General features: G+C 54.5%; 3 protein-coding genes across 12 annotated transcripts in view; 2 read left to right on the forward strand and 1 right to left on the reverse strand.

The window, feature by feature from the left end:
* The window catches only part of MED8 (mediator complex subunit 8), a 203,393-nt gene that overhangs the window by 121,617 nt on the left and 55,914 nt on the right, over positions 1 to 25,862 (forward strand). The gene's annotated exons all lie outside the window — the stretch shown is intronic.
* On the forward strand, positions 16,008 to 18,294 carry HYI (hydroxypyruvate isomerase (putative)). Its single transcript, XM_048944377.1, has 7 exons — positions 16,008 to 16,317; positions 16,973 to 17,087; positions 17,192 to 17,270; positions 17,412 to 17,461; positions 17,634 to 17,703; positions 17,846 to 17,980; positions 18,163 to 18,294. Exons 1-7 carry the CDS (start codon positions 16,010 to 16,012, stop codon positions 18,249 to 18,251), a joined length of 846 nt encoding a protein of 281 aa, XP_048800334.1. The 5' UTR covers positions 16,008 to 16,009; the 3' UTR covers positions 18,252 to 18,294.
* SZT2 (SZT2 subunit of KICSTOR complex) overlaps positions 18,730 to 25,862 on the reverse strand; it is a 54,102-nt gene continuing 46,969 nt past the window's right edge. For all 10 annotated transcript variants that reach the window (XM_048944323.1, XM_048944329.1, XM_048944325.1 and 7 more), the window contains 7 exons: positions 23,667 to 23,880; positions 23,232 to 23,415; positions 22,782 to 22,904; positions 22,017 to 22,518; positions 21,622 to 21,738; positions 21,157 to 21,225; positions 18,730 to 19,455 (listed from right to left, as the gene is read on the reverse strand). In XM_048944323.1, the coding sequence (XP_048800280.1) occupies positions 19,312 to 19,455; positions 21,157 to 21,225; positions 21,622 to 21,738; positions 22,017 to 22,518; positions 22,782 to 22,904; positions 23,232 to 23,415; positions 23,667 to 23,880 (1,353 nt within the window). In that variant the 3' untranslated portion in view covers positions 18,730 to 19,311. The remainder of the gene's footprint in view (positions 19,456 to 21,156; positions 21,226 to 21,621; positions 21,739 to 22,016; positions 22,519 to 22,781; positions 22,905 to 23,231; positions 23,416 to 23,666; positions 23,881 to 25,862) is intronic.

Below are 25,862 nucleotides of genomic sequence, written 5' to 3' on the forward strand. Positions count from 1 at the left end.
TTGGCAACAAAGCCGTCTCAGCTCAGCTCGGAGCTGGTACAGGTAATTCTGCTAGACCAAATTCTGACCTTTTAAAGTTCATTCTGAAGTGTGTGCTGTGCTCCCTGCAGCTCCTGCCTGGGTCTCAGTTCCTGGAGCCATCGCCCAATTTAAATCAGCAGTCACCATGGCTTCAATACGTCGTGCCTTAAAGATGTAGGCAATTACTGTGTGAAATATCTCCGGAGCAGCACTAATATCAAAGGGCATTCTCATACCCTTAAAACACCCAAACAGCATATTAAAGATCTCGTCGGAGTGAGATTTAAGCTCATCTCTTTGCGGTTCATTCACTGAAGCAGATGCCCTTCATTTCACAGCGGTTTTTCTTCCTTTTCCTGCGGACGCACAGAGCAGTGTTCACCAAAGCATCCTTCAGTTGGTTTGTATCAACAGCCCCAGAAGCAGCTCTATCTCACTTTCCTTCCCTTTCGATAACTCCCAGATTTCTCTCTTTCCGCTTCTCCTCTTAGAAGTGAGATATTTCCAGTGAAGCGACCAACCAACGCTTGGAGTTCAGTGTGGGGTTCCCTTCCAGACAACCGCAGCCCAAGCAGGCAGCTGAGAACTCCCAGGGGCTGCATCTACTATAGCAAATAAATGCTTTGCAGCTGATTTTTTTTTTAATGTAAATGACGTTTCATGCAGTAGTCTTTAAACTGAAGTGGGACTTGACAGTGGCAAAGGATGCGGAGTGGCGCAGGGTGAACCTCTCCCTGTATGTCACCCAGTGGCATTTGCAGTAAAAATATTTCTAATTTCACACCGAGGTGAGGTTCTCAAGTGGTGCATCTGGATAAAATTGTTGGGAATGTATTACCTGGTGCTTATTTAAAAACAAATGGCATTGTGTGTGATTATTCTTTTTTATATCCTAGATGTGAAGCAGTGTTTGCTATCAGCTCCCCATTAATTCCCCCAGCTGCAGCACCTGCTGCAGGCGCTGCTGTGGAGTGGTGATGTCGGAGGTGTACTGTGCATTGCAGTTAATGAAGAGCAAAACTGAACTGCACTTCCAAACAAGAGGATTTTCCTGCCGTTGTGGAACTTCATGCATGTCCTTATCCCCATGTGGAAGCTCTGCATGGCTGCCATGGTGCAGAAAGACTAGGGACCTGCAGATCAACCACCTTCAACTGCTCCCCATTCCCACCCTTTTGCTGGAGGTGTTCAAGACCCATGGAGAGGTGGCACTGAGAGACATGGGTAGTGGGCACGGTGGGGATGGGTTGGTGTTGTACTAGAGAAGCTCACAGGTCTTTTCCAACCATAATGATTATGTGATCCCCATCCACCCTCCCTTTTTTTGCCCATCCACGTTTTGTCCACGGGATTGTTCGTGGCTTTGCCTGTCATGCTCCCTTTTGCTTCTTAAAAAATATACCCCCAAAAAACCTTGTTTTTTCTTATTCCGATTTTCCAGATCACCAGAATTAGTGCATCTCTTTTTCCTCGTGTTGCTTTTCCAAAGTTGAGGAAGTTTGGCCCCATTCCAGATGGAAAAGTCAGGAGGCAGCCCCCACCCACCCTCCATCTGCTGTGCTCAGAGCAGGAACTGCTCACGGGAGGAGATGGGGAACAACACACCCAACTTCTCAACTTTCTGATTTCAGCAAAAAGAGACATGTTCTTAATAAAGAAGAAGAAAAAAAGCCAACACGAGGAGAGCCTACTGCTTCTAACCCACAAAACACTTTACACGTGGATGCTGGATGAGGTGTGCCTGGAGGATGCTGGCATGGCCACAGTAGGGCTGGATCCCATCAGGGGCGCAGAAGATGACCTGCACTTCCTGTGCACAGGAAGCCACTCCCAGAGCCTGGATTCATGTCTTCCCCATATGTGATGTTGCTGTGAAATCAATACAGTTGCTGCTTTCTCCAGGCAGCTGCTCCAGCATCTCCTGCCCTCCTGCTAGGCTCCGCCGCCTTCTTTGTAGGCTGAATGTTTCCAACTTCTGCTTCAGCTCTCAGATCTTGTTGTGCACTTTTCTGCAAGACTGAGGCTGTGGAGCTGTCAAACACTGCTCTCACTACACCAGGGCATCCCTCAGCCCTCTCTCCAGCAAGTTGATGAGTATGTGCACCTCCAGCCTCATAACAAAGCTTGTTTCCTGGTGCCTGGGCTACATGTGTGGTTTCCTGTGCAGGATCCCAGCGACCCTTTTAATCTGGGACACCCACATTAGAAATAACATCCATAGCAATGTTCCCAGCAACACAGTGAGGAGAGGCAAGATTGCTCCTCTACTTCTCTATGCTGTTCTCCCATTATAAACTGGAACTATATTGACATTTCGCCAATCTTCTGGAATTTGTCCATGTTTTTCTAAGATCTGTTATACCATCACAGCGGCGTGAGCACATTCTTTCCTGACTTCCAAGCATCAGCTGTCCGGATGATCTGCAAATGCTGAATTCAAGGAGCTCATGCCTCACATCCCCCATTGTTACAGATGGCAGGATTTATATTCCATCCACAGTATCATCTGGAGATGAATATATCCTCCTGCTTCATTCCAAATACAGAACAGAAATATCTACCAAACATTTCTGCCTTTCTGCACCAGTCACCATCTGGCAGGAGCAGGCAAAGAGCCGTGCTGAGTGCCAAGCTTAAGTGCTCCTTGGGGATGCTCATGCTGTCCCAGCGCCTGCACGCACATGGCACCATGCATCTTCCCCCTGGGTGGGATGTCCCCACTCTTTGGCCCCCTCTGTGTGCAGTGGACATGGGGCAGACCCCTGCCCTGATCCCAGCCCCAAGGGCAAGCTTGCAGCCTCAAAATAGTGCCAGTTCCTGATTCAACTCTGGCCTGAAGTTCCCATTGCCATGTAAATCACTGCATGGGACTGGAGGGCAGGGAACAGGGAGCACCATTGGAGGAGGCTGAGATAAGGGTGCTCTGATTGAAATTCAGAGATTTCTTTTCTTCTTTCCTCCAAGCATTCAAAGAACAGATTAAAGCCAAACTGAGACCTGCTGGGGGAAAATACTGCGGGGAAACACCCAAACAGTGCATTGAGCATTTACAGCCTGAGTCACCTCTTGTCACCTCTTAAGTTCTTTACTAGGAGAGTGGTTAGGCCCTGGAACGGGCTGCCCAGGGAGGTTGTGGATGCCCCGTCCTTGGACGTGTTTAAGGCCAGGTTGGACGGGGTCCTGGGCAACCTGATCTGAATGTGTATGTTTGGTGGCCCTGCTAGGCAGGGGGGTTGGAACTACATGATCCTTGGGGTCCCTTCCAACCCGGGTGATTCTGTGATTCTGTGATTCTGTCTCTGTCTGAGGTACTCTCTTGCTCTGTTTGTGTCCCCCATGGAACATGAGACATGCGACACCTTGGTGCCATCACACCCCTGGCGTTTTTTCATATCCCTGCCCCAAGGACACTACTTTGAGGTTTTGCTCCAGCACAGTGAAGGTTAGCTCTAATGCATCCCCATCAGCAGCAGCCCTGATCCTATCGGTAACTGACAGGCATGGCTGCAGCATGGACACCTGACACTGTCGGGGAGGTGCCCCCAATCCTGAAGGTCATTTCTGTGCCCTGCCCCATACCTGGCTGGGACATGTGGCACTGGCACCAACGTGGCACCACCAACACCAACCAACTCATGCCTTTACACCCCCCAGCTTTGGGGTGCACCTCAGCACTGGGTTTGGTGCCATTCTCTGTACTCCACTGCAGCAGTGCCAGTGATACTCAGCTCCCCTGGACTTGGGGCACGGCTGTGTCTGTGGCATTGATGCATGTATGCAGCTGTAGCAGATTTGGGGTTTTTATTTTCTTTTCAGCATCCTCAAATCCCTCCTGTTTGCCTTTGTGAGCATCACTGGCACTTCATTAAGGATCCCACAGGGACTACGAGGTCTCGGAGCAGAATGGGAATTTAAAGTGTTGCATTGCACAAAAATGCCAGAGTATTTTTTTATCATGTGGCATTTCACTGCATCCCACCCACCCCTGCCAACAACCATGTTGTGACCCAGGTGTGCCACGTGGGGAGGGGCTCCAAGGGACTGTGTGCACCAAGGGGACACCGAGGAGATGCATGGGGGCAGGCAGTCTCTTTATATGAGTTTGCCATATGAACAAGTTCCCCATCAGAGACCCCCACTGCTTTTTTGGAAGCCCTGGTGTGAGCCCCACTGTCTGGCACAGATTCCCCCGCACTGCTGTGGGCCCCTCAGCCCCATATGCCAGGGTGGGGTTTGGGATGCTGAGCCTGCAGCCAGATGAGGAGGTGGCATGGGGTTCCCCAGAAGACTCCCAGGATGCAGAGAGGTGGGGGGAAAACAGAGGGGAAGGAGGGGGAATGTGTACATGGGGTGAATGGAGACGGAAGCTGGTAGGGGGCGGCTGTGCTTGTAGCTGAGGGCAAGGAAGGAATGTGCTCCTGAGGCACTCGATGCTTCAGATAGTTGGGATGCCAGCACTGGGGAAGTGTTTGCATTCCCTCCCTTTATTTGCACTGCTCTGGGGCCTCACAGCTGCCAAGCAGGTTCTGGTGGGAGAGCAGGTAGCTGGGAGCCAGCATGGCCAGAACACCTGCAGGGATGGGGACACAGCAATGGTGCCCATGGCCCATGGCTCAGCACTGTGCAGCCTCCCCTGCAGCACAGCCCCTGGGTCCACTGCTCCCCGCTCCTTGTGCCCATAACCATGTGGATCACCACAGAGCACAGAGGAGCTGCCAGCCTTGCTGCTGCCCCGTGCTGGGATGACAACTGCCCACTGTGTCCTCCTCCGCTCTCCAGCTCTCCGTGAGCCTTTGATCCGTGGCAATACTTTGCCTCTCACTCCACGACAACTTAATTTCTATAGTAACCTCCTGAGCTGGAGCTCGTCGAAAGGCCTTTTGAAAATCTGAATAAACTATGTCGAGTGGTTTTTCTTCTACCCACTCTTTGCTGGAGTATTAGAAAAATGTGAATACAACAAACGAGGCTGGATGCTCCTGCACAGGATCTGTGCTGCCATGCGCTGCAGTGCTCCCATCCGAGCCCCCTTGGGGACAACTGGGGACATGCTTCATGGCAGCACCCAGGGGCAGTGGATAACTTCTCTGTCTGGTTACAAAAGTTTAATTAATCCATACAAATTTCCTATCTGCAGATAACTTGGGCCTTATGAAATTCCAATAAAACCATTTATCACAGCTGGCAATCTGATGCTGCCAGCAAAGCTTGTGGACACTTAGGGAGTAATTGATAGCCTTACATAATTTTAAATTAGGAGTTACATTGTTGATTTCAGTCGTTAGAAAACAGTGCTTGGTTTGGGCACCTTGGCTCCCAGCAGGTTGCCCCTGGTGCCCCTGGTGTCCCGCACAGCACTGTGACACTGATGGGTCCCACTGTGATGGATCCTGCACCCAGCGGTGCTGCTGGGTGAGGGGTGCTGTGGGTCTGCTCTGAGCAATTGCTGCTTACACATCTCTCAGCTGTTGAGTGGGGACAGTGCGGACAGAGGGAACAGAGGATCAGGAGGGGCTGGGAGCACACAGGTGGGTGAGGCATGAGGCCAGAGCATGTCTTGTGGCTGTGGTTCGTTAGCTAATGGGTGCACTGGGGCTTTGAAAGCGCAAAGCACTGAGCAGGTGCAAAGGAATTCATGTTTTAAATAATTGATTAACTTTTTTTCCCTCTCTTTCTAACTCGGAGCAGCCATGCGTGCCTGGCCATGAGCAGCACTAAGCAACAGAGGACAGCAATGGGGCCATGCACTGGTGGCAGCTCTGCACCCTGGGTGTCCCCAGACCCAGTGTGTCCCCAGCAGGACACTGGGGTGCTGCTGCACGGCCCTTGCTCAGGGACTGTGAGGAATGCACCAACCACGTAACCAAGTTAACAATCCAGGCACGACACTGTAATGAGATTTGCAATTTGTCCCAGGCAGGCGGCGGCATCCTTCCCCCATTAGGGCCACGTGCTGCTTGCAATCATATCAGTGAGGCGGGGATTTAGCAGCAGGAAATCAAAGCTCTCCCTGCAGACCTCAGCCGAGGGCAGCACTGGGGCTGCTTTCAGCCCAAGGGAGCTAGCTGAGCACTGGGGAAGCAGGCCAGGACCCTGAAAGCCATGGGGAGCAGGGAGCTCCCTCCTGGCCCTCTAGCCTCACTTGCACTTTTTGTTGTTTTCTTGGGATCTATCAATTAAACAGATTTTAATCCACACAGTCTGGAGCTATTGATGCCATGCCGTGCTAATTTGTTAGCAGGCTGTCAAGTAGATGAACCCAAACACCAAATATTAAACGAGGTCGGTACAGAGCGAAAGGGGCCAGCACTGTGCCTTGCTCCTGCAGACTATGCCTTGCACGCACAGCCACCACAGCCACGTCCCCTGCACTTGGAGTTGCAGTGCAGGGAGTTGGGATACCCAAATGACCCACGGAGCAGGGGGGTAGGTGCTGCCCTACTGCCCTCTCTCCTCTCTGTCCCACTGGGGTACGGCTTCTCAAGTACTGTGCCGGGAAGGTTATTTACTGGGTGAGTTATGGCTTTGTTTTCCCCTGTGTAAATATCTGGGAAGTGCAGCTAATGTTCTGTGCACAGCCGAGGCAATTACAGCATTATTGGAGCACAGCTGCCCCCCTGGAACCCTCAATGCAAATCAGCCCCCTGCTCCCCCTGCACCCCATGTGCAGGGAAAAATTTGCATGAAATCAGTCCATACAATGAGCCCAGTGCTTCATGGCCCTGCGCTTCCCAGCTCCTATCCCACACCAGCCAGATGCACTGAGTAACCCTTCCAGATGTCCATGGGACGGCCCTTCCAAAAGCACTGGTTAACCCTTCCAGATGTGCATGCGGTGACCCATCCAGCTGTGCCTTGAGTGGCCCTTCCAACTGTGCTGGGGACTGCAGATGCTCTGAGGCAAGCTTTCCTGTCCTATTGCTTGGAGACCAGGGGCTCCAGCTGCACAGAGATGGCTCCAGCTACTCCCACGAGCCTCATGGCCTGGCACAGATGGGTTCATCCCTGGGCCCCTCTCTCACTGAGGGCTGCCTGCTGGCACTGATGAGGCAGGAATGGGACATTAGGGGCACCCAGCCCACCCCAGCCTGCACCCAGTGCTGGAGACTGCATGGCGGCCGAGCTCCCAGCCCTGGCCCCAGGCCGGCAAGCAGCCCCGAATCAGCTTCATTAAGAGCCATTGATCTGTTTCTTGCTTAATATATTTTTCATTTCCCAATGTTTTTTTCCAGGCTCCACAGCGTTTGCAGCTTGTACCAATTAAGGCAGCAGCACAGAATGAGCACTGCAGCCCATTAATTAAACTTATAGGGGGAGATTAAGTGCCCACTCCATTCTCCTTGGCAGCTCTCCCCAAGCAACAGGCGTGCTGGGCCCCGAGCACGGCTGGATGCTCATGTGCTGCTCCCTCACCCCTGCCCATGGTGAGCCCCGTGCCATGCAGACTTCCCTGGGGGCTCAGTGGGTGCAGAGGGGCCATGGCTTCACTGCACGGGCAGCAGGGTGCCGGGTTCCGTGCACTGTGGCTCAGTGTGATGATCCCAGCTGTGCTATGAGGGGTGCTGGGCTCGGTGGAAGCTGGCTGCCCGCACCAACACGGCACAGCAGCCTGTGTTCACACTGTCACACGCTGTTGCCATGGAAATGATTGCACTGTCATAAACTGACATCCTCCAAACTCGGGCACGTGAGTACCAAGCGGCCAGTGGCCCCTCTGGCACCTTGTGTGCAGGGTGGGGCTGGTGGTGCTACTTTGCATCCTGTCCCAAACAGAAAGGGAAGGAGCAGCACAGCAGGCACGTGTTCTGATAGCCCATGCCATTTTCCAAGGGGATTGTGGGTGAGCCCTCCAGCCATGAACTGCAAATTTGGACAAGGGTGGTGAAAATGGAGCTGTGCCCAAAAGCACAAAGAGTCACCCCAACTGTTGGAGCAGGTGAGGAGGCAGAGCAGCTTCCCCATGGCAGACGGAGGCACCGGGGGGCTTTGCAGTGGCTGGGATGCAGCCTCTGCCTTTCCCACACTGGCATGAAGTACAGGAAGACACCCTTACACCTCCATCCACTGCCTTTTGGGCAGAAATGAAAGTTGGACCAGAACTTTGTACCATGGACCAAAGCTATTTATCATTTCCATCCAAAAACAGTCGGGATGCAAAGCCGTGCCTGTCTTTGTGCAGGTGATACAAGGGCTGTGAAGTAAGAACTGTGAGGATGTTTGAACAGCATCGCAGCCTGTAAGTGGGGAACAGCCCTGCTGGGGTAAAGGTAAGGATGCATACAGAGGGAGGTATGCATTCTGGCACCTCCTAAGGCCAAGCACAATCCCAAACGACAGAGCATCCCATAGGTGGGAGCGGAGCCAGTGGGGCTCTCCTGACACTAGTGGCACCTGCTGCACAGATCCTTGCCTCCCTGCCTTGCTGCTTTTGATTTAGCAGTTGCCAGAGAAATTCCAAGTTGCAGTTTGGTGAGCATCTGCATTTTAATTAGTCAGTACCAGTGCTGCTCCAGCCTAGGTGTTGCCTGCAGATTCACTACTGCCCTCACTGGGGCAATGTCAGAGCCATAGGGCTATGCCATGAGAGGTGCCTCCAGTGAGTGCCGGGTGCCTGGGCTGGGCATCAGAAGCCATGTGCCCCTGATCTTGGTGCCCCTGGAGGCAGCACACAGCCCCATGCCCTACTTGGCTCCCTGGGCCTTTCATTTTAACAGGGCTTTCAGGCTTAAGTGCTGCTTGGCATGACTGGGAGAAATTGATATTTTGAGAATGAGCTTGCAAGGGTCCATGAATAATTCACACTGGGGCGGTTCCATTCCCATAAACAGGCTGCTGAAAAAAAAAAAGAAAGAAAAAAAGAAAAGTAGTTCTTAACAAGGAAACAAATTACCATCCTGCACACCCCAGGCCTGGCTCAGCCTCTGCTGAATCTGTAATCACCAGAAATGGGATCAAGTCATGAGTCCCTCCAGGACGTCCCAATACAAGCATGGGGCACAGAGCATGGCAGTGAGATGGGACCCTCAGCTCATGCTGCACCACATCTGGGGGATCTCATGCACCTCAGAAGCACCACATCACTGCCCCATGCTGGGGCACTAAGGCCAGAATTCCCATCCCCAGCCATCAGGGACAATGTGGGGCTGCTCACTGCCCCTGGAGCAGTGCTGAGCTGGCAGCCTGCGGTGCTGTGACAGCAGTCTGCTCGCTGCCACCCAGCATGTCTCTCTGGCTGCACATTGCTGGATAATTTCCAAGTGTTGAGGCTCAGTGACACCAATCTGGCTGGCTCCACAATGAAGGGATGGTGTGCGGACACAGGAGATGGGACGTGAGGCTGGGCACAGGTTGGAAACATTCAGCACAGCCCAGTCTGTCCCCTCCACATGGCCCCCAGTTCCTCTGCCTGGGGAAGCCCCCAGGCCTTCCAACATCACGGCACACCAAAAGGGCAACACCCGTGCCCTGGGGACAATGGCTGTCCCCAATATGAGGGCATGACACCAGTGTGGTGATGAGCATGGAAGAGCCCCTTCAGCCCCTCTGCTGTGCAGGGAAAATTAGCGGTAATAAGTCACGATCATCTCCTGATGACAAGCACTTAATGTGTGCCAGTTCTGCTATCCAAGTGCCTCTTAAGCCCCGATTGCCCTGTCGATAGCGATGGCAGCAGCTGATGGATCCCCAGCCGCCTGCTCGGGGCGCTCCCGGCATGCCCCAGGCAGGAACATCGATTTCCCACTGCTACCAAGAGGCAAATATTTGAAAAGTGATAAATAAGGGGAGCTGCCAGCCTGGCTGCACGCGTCAGTGCCCGGGATTAAGGCAACGAGGTGAGACTGCCCAATTAAATCCCAATAAAAATGGCTGCAAATTCAATTTTTCCCCTCGTCCATATCCATTTCCAGTGCTGAGGGGAGGGGGGGCAATAACACAGGGTTCATCGATTGTCACTGCCAGGAAGAAATCTCTCTGAATTCAATTAGTTTGGAAAACACACCGGGCATATGGGGGGGGAGAGGGGGTGGAGATGCTGCTGCAAGAATGGTGCCTGGAGCCCCGGTGGATGGACACACCACCTTTGCACTATGTTCATGTTTCTCCTGCACCAGAGAGAGCACCCCAGGTCTGGCATCCACTGGTGGCTGAAGAACACGGCAGCAGCTGTGCAAGTGAATTAAACATACCCTCTCTATCCCCGGGTCTGATGGCAAGTGACAGGGAGCAGCCTGCGTGTCCCCACATGGGCTGTGCACTGAGATGGCACCTGACCTGCACTGACTGCACTGCAGCCCCAGAACACCCATGACCCCAAGGTCCTGACAGCATCGGGGCACTGAGGCTGTGGGGCTGGGCTGGTGGTGAGCATTCCCCCAGCTCCGGGACTGCATTGCAGAGCGATGACCCCGCTGGGATGAACAGCCATCATGTCTCATTGCCTTGGAAACAGAGCAACAGCTCTGCGAATCCATCCTTCCTCCTCCTTCTCTAAGCTGAACCTTTTGGGAAGGGGCTGGGGGCTTGGGGGCTGTGAACTCTGCTGCATTGGCCTTATCCTTGCTTCCTCCTGCCCATGTGTGAGGAGAAGTCACTAATTAAGCACATTACACTCAAATTAGTGTGAGCAATGCTGGGGTCCTCTTCTGTCCCTGCTGCTGCTGCTGCAGTGAGACTAGCAGTGGGCAAGGAAAAGCCCTAGAGCAGGGACACTGACCTCTCCAAGCTGCGGCACAGGGGACACCAGTACCTCGGGATTGACCTGATGTCCCAGCACGAAGAGCAGTGCTGGGTTTGGGAGGTGATGGCACAGCTGCAGGCTGCTGGCCAGGGGAAGGCAGCCCTGGGCACAGCTGGGCCAGCTGCTGCACTGCCCAGAGCACATCCCCAACTGCCACCAGGCTGAGTAGGACCTGTGTATCAGAGCGTGACAGGTCAGCACAGCGATGCAGGAGACAGTGTGTCCTGCTGCAGTGCAGCCCTGGGGCTGGCTGGCTCTGGCATCCGCACGGGGAGCAATTGTGCCTGGTGTTGGCCTGGCCTCACTGAGACATTGGTGCAGGAGCACAACCTGCTGGATACACCCACACACCCACCCTTCTTTGTGTGGGAATGCAGCCTCGTGCAAGGCATCCTCATGGCCAGGATGCAGCTTGGCTGGGGTCTGCAGGCAGCGTTAGCAGGCACTGCAAGGAGTGGGGTCAGGGCACGGCTCTGCCTGCTGCTGCTGTTCACATCCATGTTGCTCTGCTGCTGCAGCACCGAGTTGCCTGGTAACCCTCCTCTTCTTCCTCGTCCTCCTCCTCGTAGCCCAGAGATGAGCCACTTCCCAAGTAGAACTGGGCTGCAATCAGCAACCCCAGCAACGGAGCTGGTCCCCACCTTGCAGTCCCTACACCCAGGAGGAAGCCACTGCTGCATCTCCACTGAGTCCCTGCTGCAGAGCCCTCTGGGTGGGCACCCCCTGCTTCTGCCCTCCTGCTGAACCCCAAAGCTCCTGGGGCTGGGGCTGTAACTTGATATTCTGCCTGCTCCCCTACGCACATTGGCAATTAGATCATAATTGTAATATTTGCATATTCATAACAGCTGAAATTAATCGCATTTGCATAATGGTAATGAAAGGGACTTCATTAATTACCGTTTTTTTTTTTCTGGGGATTTTGCATATAAACGGCTTCAATTAGGCAAGTTGAATGGTGGCGGGTAGGAAGGCAGAAGCATCACCGGACCTAGATGTGTGTGCCAGACTCGGTGCCAGGCAGGGGAGATGGTGCTCAGGGCTGGTGGTTACCTGGCACTGTCCTGCTGTCCCTGTTTCATTGCTCTGTCTCTCCTCCAGGACAGGAGAGGGGAGCTCTGTCACCATTTCTGCCACTCCAGACGTCATTGCCACCAAATACAGACACCAGCACTTTTGGGGCACAGGATCCATCCTGAGTAACAAACTTCGAGGATGTCCAGAGGCAGCACTGTGGGACCAGCAGGACCCCAGAGCTAGGGATTACGGAGATACCTTGCTTTTGGCATCTCTGGGACCTGTGGGCAGTCCAGGGCTTCCCCTTCTCCCTGGTGAGAGATGCAGGGAGAGATGAGATGGCAGCTGAACACAACCCGTGGAAACTGGAGAGCTAGGAACAGTGAGTAAAACTTGGCAGTCGTCAAATGCAGCTGCTGAAAATATCAATGAAACTCTTAGTGGCTGAAAGAGTGTTGGGGAGAGGGAGATAATTATTGAAGCAAACACAGAGAAACCAACAGCAAGCAGCAGCCTGGTCTGGAGACAAGAGAAAGGTGATGAAACCATGGCTTGGCAGAAATTGTCCCTGTGGAGGCAATAATTCTTCTCCAAGTTGTGCCTAGGAATAGCAAGATGCATTTGTCCTGGCCTGAAAGGGAAGCACACCACCCTGTGTGGTTATGGATGCAACACAAAGCAGCAGCTTTCAGCAGTTCTCAGAGCTGAAATCCTAAGGAATGCATCCCACCATCCATCCTGGGATGCATGTTTTGGTTTGTCCTGGCCAGGCGTGGTCTCAGGGCAGGGAAGATGCTGCACTTCCCTTGGGGGTATCTCTGCTCCAGATGAGGAAGTTCCCTGACCCTCCTTGCCTCCTTTGTGATGGCCCTGTCCCTCCTGCTCTGCTCTGGAAGAGGCCTGCAGAATAAATCAGTGCAAGAGACAGATTATGGCAGCTAAAGACTCCAAATGAGATGATAATTGCCGTGGTAATGACAGCAGAGAAGACCTGATGCTGTGGATAAGAAAATGTCTCCGCTGCTCCTGGCTGGTGCCTGGCCCTGCACTGATGCAGGTGGCATGGCCACAGCTGTCCTCAGCGTGGTGTGACCAGGTACCACCTTCCCTCACTGCCACGGGGACATGGAGCAGCATGGCCCCTGCTCTGAGTGCCCCACGCAGCGTCTGGTGCCTGTGGTGGGGTCTGCCCATGCCTCACTGCAGTGCCCCATTGCGCCCCAGCACAGGCAGGGATGCTGTGCCAGGGCATGGCAGGAGACCTAGAAGCTGCCCCTCTCTGCAGCCCCTTCTGCCGCAGCTATGACACCCTACAACTGTAGGGGCTCTGATCTGGGGCGGGGGCATGGGGCCGGGTGCAGGACACGGGCTGAGCAGCTCTCCAGGGCCACTGGCCTGCTTCTCCCGCCGGCTGTGTGTCAGCTCTAATTAGGCAAACTTCTGTATTCATCGCGAGCCCAGCCAGCGGAGAATTCCACAATTGAATTTTAATGCCCTAAAAACACATTACAATCAGCCTGATTAATTAAGAGATGGCTTAACACGGTGACCGGGCTGTATGGGGACGCAGCAGGCAGGACCGCGGGTGGGGCCACAGAGCCGGTCCTGTCCTCGTGTCACCAACAGAGGGGATGGAGCTGAGGACGAGCTCCCGGTGGCGCTCGTGGCCCGTGGGCAAGGCGTGAGCTCCGGGGCTGAGCTTTGGGGCTGTACAGGGCTGGGCCCGCTCCGCAGGCGCACACCACCGCCGACAGCGTGATTGCAGGCGTCTGCTGACATAGCTGTGTGCAGCGCTGGGCTGGCGGGGAAATCGCTCCCCACCAAAGTGGCTGTTATGGAGCTGATTGGCATCAAGATTACGGGGTGCAGGGGAATCGCTCCGAGCTGACAAAATAGTTGTGACAAGCGCACGCCTCGGGGGCGAGGAGGAGGAACAGGCAGCACAGGCAGCCCCACAGAGGGCACAGCCCAGGGCAGGGCCTGCAGAGACAAAATGGCGACTGCGGCGGGCAGCCAGGAATGGGTGGGAAAGGGGAAATTCATATTAGTGGTGAAGGAGAAGTTACAAGAGCATAAATCAGGGGGAAATTGATAAAGGAATCGGCAGAGGAGGGAGGAATGTCTGAGGCATAATAAGGCCAAAAGAAATCCTGGCAAGGCTATAAATCCTGCGCCCGCTGGAATTGTTGGAGTGCTAATGATTGTGCAAAAACGCCAGACACGTTTAACAAATATTTCTGCTCTGTATTTGGAAAGAAGCGGGACGACACGTTTGAATCATACAAGAGTGATGAAGCCATCTATTAATTACTGCCGGGAATGTTAAACAACATCTGCCAGCTCAGCAGGCCCAGGCGCTGCCCGTGCCGGCCTCCTCCAAGCGCTAGGGGAGAATCTGGCCTCCTCATTAATATCTGGTGATAGGAGAACACCCCAGAGACCTGCATGGGGATTGCCCACCCATGGCTCGGGGCTGAAAGCTGACGTGAGGGGTGTGGGGTGCCAGGTCTTTGCCTCCCGTCTTGGCTTTGCTGGGATTTATATCACATCCAGAGCCGGCTCGCTGCTCACTGATGAAGGATGGCCATAACACTGGCGGAGGCTGTGCGTTTGTTTCCCAGGATATGATGTATGGATTTCTAGCCGAGTGCTTTTAGGGGCCGCAACGAAGTAGGGCTGGGACTGAAGCACGCTCGTGAACGCAGAAATCCCTGCCCTGGCTTTGGGGAGAGGACAGCACATTTCCCTGTGCGGTGCAGTGACGCTACCACGGGGTCAAAGCACAAACTGGGAAGTGACGCCCCAGGCTCCCCATGTGACAAGGGTCATTAATCTGGCTGAACAAGAGCAAGTTTCCCAGGTCCCAGCAGGAACCGCCCTGCAATTCTGGCAGGGAACTGGCTGCCGAGTTGCTGTATTATCCCAGCCCTGCCATCACAGGAGTCACAGATGAGTCTGCTCCAAAATTTCAGCTGGCCAATAGTAAGCAAGTGCTGATTTCTATGAGGCAGTAAAACGCACACAGGGCTGTGCCTGCAGGGCAGGCAGGGTGCATGATACAGCACAGCAATCCCATGGCACTGCACTGCCCTGGCTAGCCAAGCAGCAGTGAGTAAATCCGCTGTGCCCTGTCAAGGTAAAGTGACAAAACACCAGACTGCAATGCAGGAACTGCAGTTATAACAAGGGAAAATCAATGAAATACATTACCAGAGATAGAAAGGACCCATTAATTTGTAGAGTTCAACAGATGCGCTCGCCGCTCACAGGGCAGGCTCAGTGCAAGAGCTCATAAACGCCCACCTCTCCTGCTCACATGTCCACCTCTCGGGATCCAGATGTAGCTGTAGGGCAGCCCAACAGGAGCTCCTTCAGCCCCACAGAGCCAGCTTGCACTGTGTGCACACACTGGTGATGCACTCCGGGGACACACACTGCAGCCCTGTACCCTGGCACAGCTGTCTATCACAGGGGACAGTTCTGATTATTGCTGAGAAGTTGAGCTGAGCTTCTTCTAATTGATTAATCAATAGCCTTAATTGAGTTGAGACTCTGTAATGGATCGTTTCGCTGCTGCTTTCCCCTTGGCCCGTACTGCCCCGACCCCAACACCTGCTGTGGGGCCACACCAGGACGAATGCACGCAGGAAAGCACAGCCCTGGGACGTCACGAGTGCAGCTGGGGCTGTTCTGCTGCCTCTTCCTGGCAGGGAAGCTGGTGCAGGCACGTCAGCGTGCTGCTGATGCACTGCACAACCACACAACCCCTCGGTGCCCGGACAAAGTACAGGGACGGGTCCCGGTTATGACTCGGCAGAGAGAGGTCACGCTCCCGCCCAGCTCCGCAGAGCTGGTGGAGGTAAAACATGGTAAAATATGCACCGCGTGGGACAGGAAGCGAGCGCACCTTGCATAACGAGGCCCCGGTGCAGACAAGCTCCCCAGGAAACCAATTAACACAGCACGAGGCGTGTGTCAGACCAACACCTGGCAGAAACACCGCACCCCGGGAGGCAGCGTGCCGTGCCGTGCCGTTCTGTGCCGTGCTCACCCAGCACGCCGCCCTGCAGCACCCTCAGCCCCACAGACCCACGCACAGCCCGCCTTCACAGCGGCACTGCGAGATGGCGGCACTGCTATTCCGTATCTCCGTACCCCGCCCACGGCAAGCGAGGCCACGCTCCTCCCTCCATATTCGCTCTCGCTTTGCATAGCCCCGCCTGCCCGCCCGCCATGGCGCTGCGCTTCTCGGCCAACCTCTCGTGGCTCTTCCCGGAGCTGCCGGCTCTGCCGGCCCGGCTGGAGGCGGCGGCGCGCGCCGGGTTCGAGGCGGTGGAGGCGGCCTGGCCCGAGGGCTGCCCGGCCCCAGCGCTGCACGCCGCCGCCGAGCGGGCGGGGCTGCGGGTCGTGCTCCTCAACACCCCGCCCGGGGACGGGGAGCGGGGCGAGATGGGGCTGGGAGCCGTGCCCGGGCGGCAGGACGCCTTCCGGCAGGGTCTGGCCGAGGCCGTGCGGTACGCCCGTGCCGTGGGCTGCCCCAGGTAGGTGCGAGGCAGAGCCCCGGCGATGTCCCTCTCGGAGCCGGGGCTTCGGCTGACTTGCCCCGCAGCGGCACGCCGGGCTCCGTGCCCCGCCTCGCCCTTCGCGCCCCTGCCTGCAGCGCCCCGCGCCGTGCCGGACTGCCGCGTGCTGTGCGCGGCGCGAAGCTGCTCCGTCCCCGTGGGTCCGCCCCGAGGCTCTTGTCGTCGGCTCCGCGCGGCGTTCCCCTCGCAGCTTTCCTTCTCCCCACCTGTACCAGCCGTTTCCCCCGTGTCACCACAGCGGTTGCTTTGTTGAGGGCCACGTGCTGTAGGTGTGTAAGAGATGAAAGTAGTGACACGACCCGCTCCAGAAAACCAGTGTCCCATTCACTTTGCATTGTTACTTTCCTCAGCAGCGTAGACCAAGGTCCCGCACTCAGACCCACACCTGTCTGAGTCTGCTGCTTTTCTGCATTAACAGCAATGCTGAAGACTGCTTGACTTCTCATTGCTTCTCCACCCAACAGTTCCCTAAGACTCCTTTTCCAGCCCTAATGTTGCACCCTGTGTGCAGCCTGTCATGGCCCATACCAGGTGCTGTCTCTGTGCCTGCAGAGCAGTTGTGTCAGCCCCCACCCCTGGCCTGGGGATGGAGCTGAGCTCTGTGTGCCCACAGGATCCACCTGATGGCCGGGCGGGTGCCGCAGGGTGCAGAGCGGGCAGCAGTGGCAGGTGAGATGGAGGCCACCTTCATTGAGAACCTCAGGCATGCTGCTGATGTCCTGGCCCAGGTAATGGGGGAGTGGGTCCTCTGTGGGAATAGCTCTGAGGATGGAGAGTCGCCACTAACAGCATGTGGAGGCCGTGCTGCTGAGGGGACATTACTGTGTGACAGGAGGACATGGTGGGGCTGGTGGAGCCGATTAACAGCCGTATCACTGACCCACGCTACTTCCTGAATACCCCACACCAAGGTACAGCTCTCCCAAAGGCTCCCGCATGGGGGAAGAGGCAGCCATGGCTGCTGTCTGAGCATAGAGGCAGGAGGTTGACACTGAAGAAACCCTGAAAACTTTAGTCTGGCATTAACCAGCTCTTATTTCTTGCACCCTCAGCTGCAGCCATCCTGGAGAAGGTGGGACGGCCCAACCTGAAGCTGCAGTTGGTGAGTGCAGCCCTGAGTGCACAGCACAGCAGTTGGAGGGCAGCAGGCAACAGCATGGGCCTAGAGGCTGTGAACTCATTGTCTTCTTAGGACATAGAAAGAGGCAGGAAGTGTGGCACAGCCATCCTCCACCGAACAGCTGCAACGATTCTCTTGAATTTTCTCTTCTTAGGACCTCTTTCACTGCCAGATCATGGATGGGAATCTGTCACATAACCTGGAGACATACCTCCCACTCATTGGTAATGCCTTCTGTCTGACCTGGCTTCTCTGTGTCTCATGACCTGAAGATGGGGATAAGGGATGCTCTCAGGTCCCCCCATCCTATGCTGACAGATGGCTGCAGGCAGGGCTGCCTAGGGCACAGCCTCCCATCTCCCCCAGGTCATATCCAGATTGCACAGGTGCCAGGGCGGCACGAGCCCGACAGCCCTGGGGAGCTGAACTTCCCCTACATCTTCAAGCTGCTAGAGTCCCTTGGCTACACCGGCTATGTGGGCTGTGAGTACGCACCAAAAGGTGAGTGAGGCTGCATGCTCTGAACCCCCCAAGCAGATCCCAGCATGGACTGGTCCTCCAGGACTGTTCAAAGATAGGTGTGACTGGGGGTGGTAGACAGTGGGGTCCCTACCTGGAAACAAGAGCAGAAGCTGGTGTAGTTTGGCTAGGTTTGCCAGAACAATCCTTCATCTACCATGCAGGAGACACAATAGAAGGTCTTGGCTGGCTGCGCTCATACTGGGAGAGCAAAGGCATGAAACGTGGTGGGCCCAGAAAAGCAACAGAGTAAAGCAAGGAAAGCACTGGAATAAATTTCAAACCAATGAGCCTAACATGAGAGTGTGTGTCTTCTGTTCAGGGATGCTGGGGCAGCCCTAGAGATGACAGGATGACATCAAGGTCATAGAAGCATCTTCACCTCTGGGCTGCAGATCTGGGATGAGACTTCAGTCCTCAGTGCTGAGGAAGCATTCACTCCGCAGGAAGGGAGTGAGTTTTCCAGAGTCCAGCTGGTGCCTGGAGCTGCAGGTTCTGGACTTCACCACTCTGCCTCCCTCTTTCTGTGCTGTTCCCAAAGCTGCTGGCAAATGCCCGCAACAGCTGGGCGAAAAGGAGCAGGTAGGCCTCTCGCAGGCTGCTCCTGCTCTGAGCAAGGAGGAGACTCAGTGCAAACTCAAGCCTGCCCTGCTCCAGGGAGAGCCCAATGGGGAACGGGTGCCTGTGCTGCCCTGAAGAGGCTTTCCCCATCCTGACCTGTGGCACAGGAGTGGGGAGCTGATTCGATTTTATTTCACAAATATATCCATGGCTTTAATGTATCATCATTAATGTACACTTCCACAAAACCTTCCCCATGTCCATTCACCCTTCCTATCCCATTCAGTGCTCTCCTATTGAGAGCAAAGGGCTGGAAGCAGGCACCCCCTGCCTAAAGGTGCAGAAGTTTCCTCTTGAAGGCACCGTGCCACCGCCCTGCACCTCCATTTCCTTATCGGACAGAACTCACTGCAGGTGCTGAAGTCAACATCCCCAAGAGCTGCTCTGTTTCAGCCAGGCTACAACAGCCAACCCCCTGTCCATGGCATTTACAGACCATTCAAACCCACTAAAACCTGTCCCCAGGGTCACAGCAGCCAGCCAATGACCAGGGGAGGTGCAGGTGGGCTGGAGCCCAAGGGGAGCAGCAGGGCTGCCCTCACCCAACCCCAGGCTCATCACATTGGTGGCGTGCATGCTGCCAGCAGTGCTGTGAACAGGTCCCACAGCAGCCTGTTCCTCTCCGTCATCGCCCACAGCACAAGTGTGCACAGGTGCAGTGTGTATTCCTGCAGGAGGAGGTGGTGGCAATGCTAGAGCAGTCCTGTCCAGAGGTTGAAGCAGGCAGTGTTGATAACTGACTCCAGGTGGTGATACGTGGACACGAGCTGCGGCAGAGGGCTCTCACTGTTCTGGGGCTGCACAGGGAATGGCTCTCGGAAAACCACGGTGAGGCTCTGCCAAGAGGAAGAAGCAGGTTAGGGCACAGGATGGAAATGAACAGCCCCCAAGCTCGACTGCGTAGGCACCTGCTTGGCAGCATCAGGCAGGTGCTGGGAGAAGTCCCAAAACGCCAGCAGCACTACACTGGTGCTTAGTTGAAGCCTCCTCCTGATTTTTGTGGGGAGAAAATGAGGCAATAAGGACATGCTCACTCTGTACCAGCCCCCATGCATCTGCAGTTCTGCCAACCCCAGCAGCAGCTGCCTTGGGAGTGAGGGGATCCTGCTGCCTCCACGGTAATAAGGGGTTCCAGGAAAATGAGAGGGAAATTTCTTCTTCAAAGGCAAAGAGTAGGAGTGGAACAAATAGGGAAAGGGAGGAGATTAAATGTAATAACTGCAATCCTAAAAATAAATGCTAGCTGCTCCATTCTCATTAGTAACTACGAAGCAGGCAGGGCGGGGGCAGAGGGGTGCTGAGTGTGGAAGGGAAAGTTGCAGGAACCAATGAGGAAGAAAAACGTGAGCAACTCTGCATTCAGATCAGCATTGTGGAGGCAGGACTCAGGACTTTGATGCTCTCCAGAGCCAAAACACAGCTCATTCAGTAGCCAGGGTCTCCTAACACACCTGTAAAGCCCCGAGAGGAGCTGTGCAAAACAGCAAATGCACTGCCACCATCAAAGACATAAGAGAAAGTGATTTGTGAGCCTAACTCCAACTGCAGGCAAGGCATTAGAGCAAGAACCATAAGGTAAACACATTTCTGTTTTACAGAAGTGATGTGCTAATGCTGGAGTTCTTCGATAAGGTAATATTTCTAGACAAAGGAATCATGGTGCATCTTATCTGAACTTCAGGAAAGATTCAGGAAGCTTCAGGGGTGTAGCACCACACGGGAAATTTAGGTTAGCTGAAGACATGAATGATTGCAAAAATAAGGTGAAGATGGTAGTGCTGAACAGGGAAGCAGTGGGCTGGATAGAGATCACAAACGGAGTTCCTCCAGGACAGGTTTAGGGACTCGCATTGATTTGTACTTTAATGAGCATGGCACAAAGAAGAGGAGCACACTGATAAAATTTGAGGACTAATAAAAAAACAAAAAGAGCCCAAAGGAATTCTGAGAGGCCACAGGAAAGGGATGAATGCTAAATGCAAAATACAAAGTTAGGATTTCTGTCATGAGTTCATGGGGAGAGAGGAGGGAGGTGGTCTGGGCTTATCAATGATCACAAGGTGGCACTAATGAGACAAACACAAAGACAAACACAGGAGCAACGCGTGCTCTGGTGTTGGACTGAATGCACAAGATAGAGACAACTGTGAGCATGATCTGAAAGCAACCCTGTGGAAGAAAAGGGGATCAACTGCTCACTCTTCTCCAATATAAGAACAAAGGGGCATCAGATAAGAAGAGCAGAAGTAGGTCCAAAAAAGAACAAGCCAAGGAGGGCAGCTCTTTAGCCAGGCTGTAATGGCATAATGGAGCTGCAAGTCAGAGCAAATCATGGGTTCTACAAATGACCAGAAGAAATAAAGCTGAAGGTATTAAATACAAAGGTTGTGGCAATTTAGCACAGCTAGACATATGTTGGGACACTATTTGGAAAAGGGGTCACAAGCTTCTTGACTTGTTCTCCCCACAGTGCACTTGCTTTTGGCCACTGCTGGATGAACCCCTGTATAGCTGCTCTCACATTCTCAAGTTCTTACCGTTTTTCCTGAATGAGAATCCAGAAACACAAGAACGAAGCAATCTGTGAACTTCTGGTTGAGCACAACCTGTCAAGAGAGCCACAGCACACATTCAGAAGGAGACAGCACAACCCCCAGGCAGGGTTATGAACACCCAGTTGGGGACACGTTGACATGCAGGATGAGTGGCCTGACACACTGGAGGTACAAGTCTGCTTGGCTCACAGGTTGCACTGCCAAACCGCAGGGACACACTTGGCACCACACTTTGTGGGGAAAGAAGAGACTGTTTAGGGGCAGGGAGGCAGACACTGCTGTGCCACAACAGCACACACCTTGCACTGCACCAGCAACAGCAGAGGGCGGCGTGACAGCACCCAGTTGTCCTGACAGCACCATGAGGCTCACGCAGTAGGAAGCCACAGCAGGCAGGGACCCTAGGAAGGGGAGACAGCTGCAGGTGGGCAAGGGGCTGGGTCTTACCAGGTACTGGGTGCCAGTTTCAGCATTGTGGAAGTGCCGACAGCTCTGGGGAAAGCGGCTCAACAGCACTTTGATAAGGCTCTGGTACCAGGAGACTGTCATGGTGAGGAAGCATCCCTGTGGGTACAGAGAAAGGCTAAGAAACAGAGACACCAGCAGACACAGATGTGACAGCAGCAGTCAGATCCAAAAAAAGATGCATCTCTCAAAGCCCAGTGAGACACACTGACCCAGGGCCAGTAAATCCCCATAGATGGATCTGTGCAGCCTCCTCTTTCTGCTGCCAGCTAGAGGACATACTCTTGCCTCTGCCTTCCCACCCAACAGGAATTGCATCCTGCAGGACCCAGTCCCTCCCCAGAGCAGGACACCATGACCACAGCCCTGCTACTCACCAGCTGCGGGTCCACATCCGCAATGGATTTCCCATGCACAGCATCAAGCAGCTCCTCCAGCTCCACCAGAGACAACTTGCCCAACTTCAACTTGTCAGAAGCCAGAGGCTCCAGAAGGAAGAGGCGCTTCCAGAGGTTGTCCCTGCGGCAGTGGCACTTGGCCAGCTGCACCATGCTGCTGAGCTGCTTCTGGGCCGAGGCCACTTCGGAGGCCAGCAAGGGGAAGAGCGGTGAGGTGTAGAAGAGTCCGGGCCCCACTTGGACTTGTTTGCCCCCAGCATAGAACTCGCTGCTGTCCTCCATGTCCTGCCACAGCTCCCGCTCCACCGGCTGTGGCCGCCCCAGGCTCGGCTCTGGCTCTGCTGCTTCCCACGCTGCCGGGCCCACCACAGGCTCCAGCACTTCTCGCTGCAAGTGTGGCAGCTTCTTGAAGCGCCGCATATCAGCTGTGAGCCGGGGGAATAGCTCCCTCTGGCTGGTCATGATCACGTAGAAACGCAACCTGAGAGCAAGATGACATTGTCACCAAGGGAAGGACTGCTCCTTTCTCAGCTGGGCTGCATAGGAACTATGGGGCACTCTGTCAGGCTATAAGGGTGTTTCTCTGCCTAGAGGACAGACAGCACACTACCCAGTCCTCTGCAAGGAACCTCCCTGGGCAGCACCACACCGGTCTGTGACGTACCAGACAAAGCCCACCCTCCCAGTGCCCTCCTCCCCAGTTAGGGAGCTTTGGTGATGTGGCTCAAGGCCCTCAGCTCTCACCGGAGCATGCGCCTCTCTGCTTCACTCTGCTCCTCAAATGGTGCTGCGCTGTGACACACCAGAAGGGACACATCAAAATCATCATGGTGACGCAGACCTTCTGAGTCTTTGTAGGAGCCTGAGCTGGGAGGAAAAGCAAATTTGTAAGAAGGGGACCTCACTTTGTTCTCACAGAGCTCTTGGTACTGTAGAATCGCTGGCTGTGTGGGATTCAACACCACAGGATTCCTCAGAAATGTTATGGGAAGCGAGGCAAGTGCACACGCACATGCAAACACCCATATACACCACCTCTGCTGGGCATGATTTCCAAAAAGCTGAGCAGTACTGCTGCCTGGCACTATGTAGGACAGAGACAGCCTTGTTGGCACCTTAGGGCAATCTCCTCAGCTCTCAGGTGGCACTGGTCAGCCTCAGGCAGCTCCAGGAACTTGGAGCAGAGGCACTTACCTGTTCCAAATAGAGACCAGTGCATATTCATTCTGCTCTGTGCCTGGAGTCCCCTTCTTGTTGTCAGTGCCAGTAGCTGGCCGGGCCATGCGCAGCGGCTTCATGTGGTAGGTGTTGGCATGGTCAGCAATGTAGTTGTACAGCTGGTGTGCAGTGATCATGTTGGTGGGCAGGGCCAGCATGCCTAGTAGGGAAAGACACATTGCTGTCACAGGAAGGCAGAACACTGTCCTACAAACTACTCTGTGGGATACAGCTCTAAAGCAGTGAGCCTCCCTTCCACAACAGAGCATTAATGACTTCCCTACAGTGGGCGCCGTGTCACCCTCTTCCTGCCACTCACTGAATCAGATGTGTTCATAAAGCACGTGGAAATCTTCTGCCAACATATGGGCTGATGATCAATCCCCAAGTGATCACACGCTGGCTACTCACCTTGGAAAACATGGTTGCGACCAAATTTGGGGATGTCAGTGTGATGGGCAATGAAGTCCTCCAGGAAGCTGGTGAGATGGTACCCCTGGCGGAGCGTCATGTGGGAGCCCAGCAGATATTGGTGGACTATCCGCAAGTGGAAGTCATAGCTGAATGAATGCACATGCATGAGGTCCCGCACCTTGTCACACTCCTCTGTAAAGAGCATGGAGAGCTGTAGAAGGAGAAGGAATGAAAGCAGGTGAGTTACCAGGCACCTCACAGCCTTCTGCAGAGCCTTGCCGACAGCAAGGCATGGCAGAACCAGCACGGCCACCCCTGCCCTGACACCACAGCAGGATGCAGCCCAGAAGCTATGCGCACAGTGCAAATAGCAGACTTGCAGACCTGATTCCTGAGGGCCCCAAGGGATCCAGCTTGGTGGCACCTTCCACATATGACCTTGCTGCTGCAGGTCTCCAGCAGCAGCACAAACCGACTGGCACTGCCTCCTTTTTGGCATAACATACATCCTCCCTTAAGCTGAAAGCCATGTGGACGTGAAGCAGGACACATCCCCATCCCTGGAGACATTCAAGGTCATGGATGGGTCTCTGAGCAACATGACTGAACTGCAGATGTCCCTGCTTATTAGAGGGGAGTTAGATTAGACAACCTTTCAGGGTCCATTCCAACCCTAACAATTCTATGATCCTCCTTCCATTTGAGCGCTGCTCTGCACGGCCCAGTCCTTGAGCAGGTACAGAATACACTGAGGCTGGAGCCCCAGTGAGTTCTGGATCTACAGGTAAGGACTGACTTACTGAGTATCCCCTGGGAGCAAGAGGCAGCACAGGAACCTGTGCAAGTGGTTGTCAGAGATGGGCAACAATAGAGCTTCTAAAGCCCTGTACTCAGTAACAGAAGCCAAGCCTAGCTGCTGGGAAGCTGGATGATCTGGTGGCTGAGGTGTCAAAGAGCTTGAGAGAAGGCCTCACCAGCATTTGGCTGTCACCTCTACTCAGCGTACTGGTCATCCAGGGCAGCACCAGCCTGCACACACAGACAGCCACGCTCACACAGGGGCAGCTAGTGACAGGGGACAGTGTTGGTGAAGGTTTCAGCCTTGCCCTTGTGCTAGGAGCTCACAGTGCCATCATAAGGTCTTTAAGCTCTATGACCTCTTTGGGCAGCTGAGCCACACCATAATCCCTTGGTTTAAGGACAGAATAAGCAGGGAACACCAGCAGGCAGGAGGTGTTGACACGAGAACAGTCTGCTCTCTGCACCCCCCTGTGTTACCACTGCCATGAGGCAGAGGGCAACTGCACATCCAGGATCAGTCTGGAGAGGAGCTTATAACTCTGCCCCAGAAAGGCAGGGCAAAGAGCAAGGAACACACAGCACTGCCTGCATGCAAGGACCCAAGGCCCATCCCATCCTCCTCCCAAGCTGTGCTGGCCACTGAAGCACATACAGCAGCCACTGGCACAGCAGACTGGTGGCTGGAGCAGGAGGGGTAAAAGCACGGCCAGTGGGAGGCTCAGCCCTGCACTGGCAGGTCCTGCTGTGCCCAGCATGGCAGCAGGAAGAGAAGACATACCGCAGACTCAGAGATGGAGCTGTGTCCCATGCAGCTCTTGCTGCGAACTCTGGCTGTAAGAGTGCCCTGATGGAGAGAATGCACAGCCAGTGGGAAGAAGGACAAGGCACTGTGCAACCCAGTTCCTGCCCCTGCTCATCTTACAGAGGCAAAGAGTGGGATAAGCAGAGAGAGAGGGTGGAGGAGCCCAGTTGCCCCATCTGAGGGAACTGCGAGCTGGTTTCAGCATGAGGGAAAGCTGGCCAGAGGTCTGCTACAAGCCCAATGCTCCCAGTGCTGTGCCCTCCCAGGTCAGCCAGAGAGCCTGGGCACTCCCTGCAATGCCAGCTGCAGCCTGGTAACCTGCCCTATGCAACACAGACTTCCCAGGAAAGGTCCAGCAAACCCTCAGGGATTGCAGCAAAGTCCAGGCAGGTTTTAAGCTTATATATGCCAAGAACAGTTCATGTAAGATGCAGCTCTGCTATGCAGCCATCTTGGAAAGGACAACATGGTCACATGCCCCTCCTGCCTCAGGCAGGCTGGGGTCATCCAGCCTTTCTAAGCACCCATCCAGTGCCCTGGGACAGGCAGGAGATATTGACACACCAAAAGAGAAGGGAGCAGGCAGCCCC

This window comes from Lagopus muta, chromosome 5 (assembly GCF_023343835.1).
Source record: "Lagopus muta isolate bLagMut1 chromosome 5, bLagMut1 primary, whole genome shotgun sequence".
Lineage (NCBI taxonomy): Eukaryota > Metazoa > Chordata > Aves > Galliformes > Phasianidae > Lagopus > Lagopus muta.

Coding starts and splice junctions, on each gene's coding strand:
- HYI (XM_048944377.1), top strand. CDS start 16,010: ATGGCGCTGCGCTTCTCGGCCAACCTCTCGTGGCTCTTCCCGGAGCTG. Junction 16,318..16,972: donor CGTGCCGTGGGCTGCCCCAG/GTAGGTGCGAGG, acceptor GTGTGCCCACAG/GATCCACCTGATGGCCGGGC. Junction 17,088..17,191: donor CTGCTGATGTCCTGGCCCAG/GTAATGGGGGAG, acceptor ACTGTGTGACAG/GAGGACATGGTGGGGCTGGT.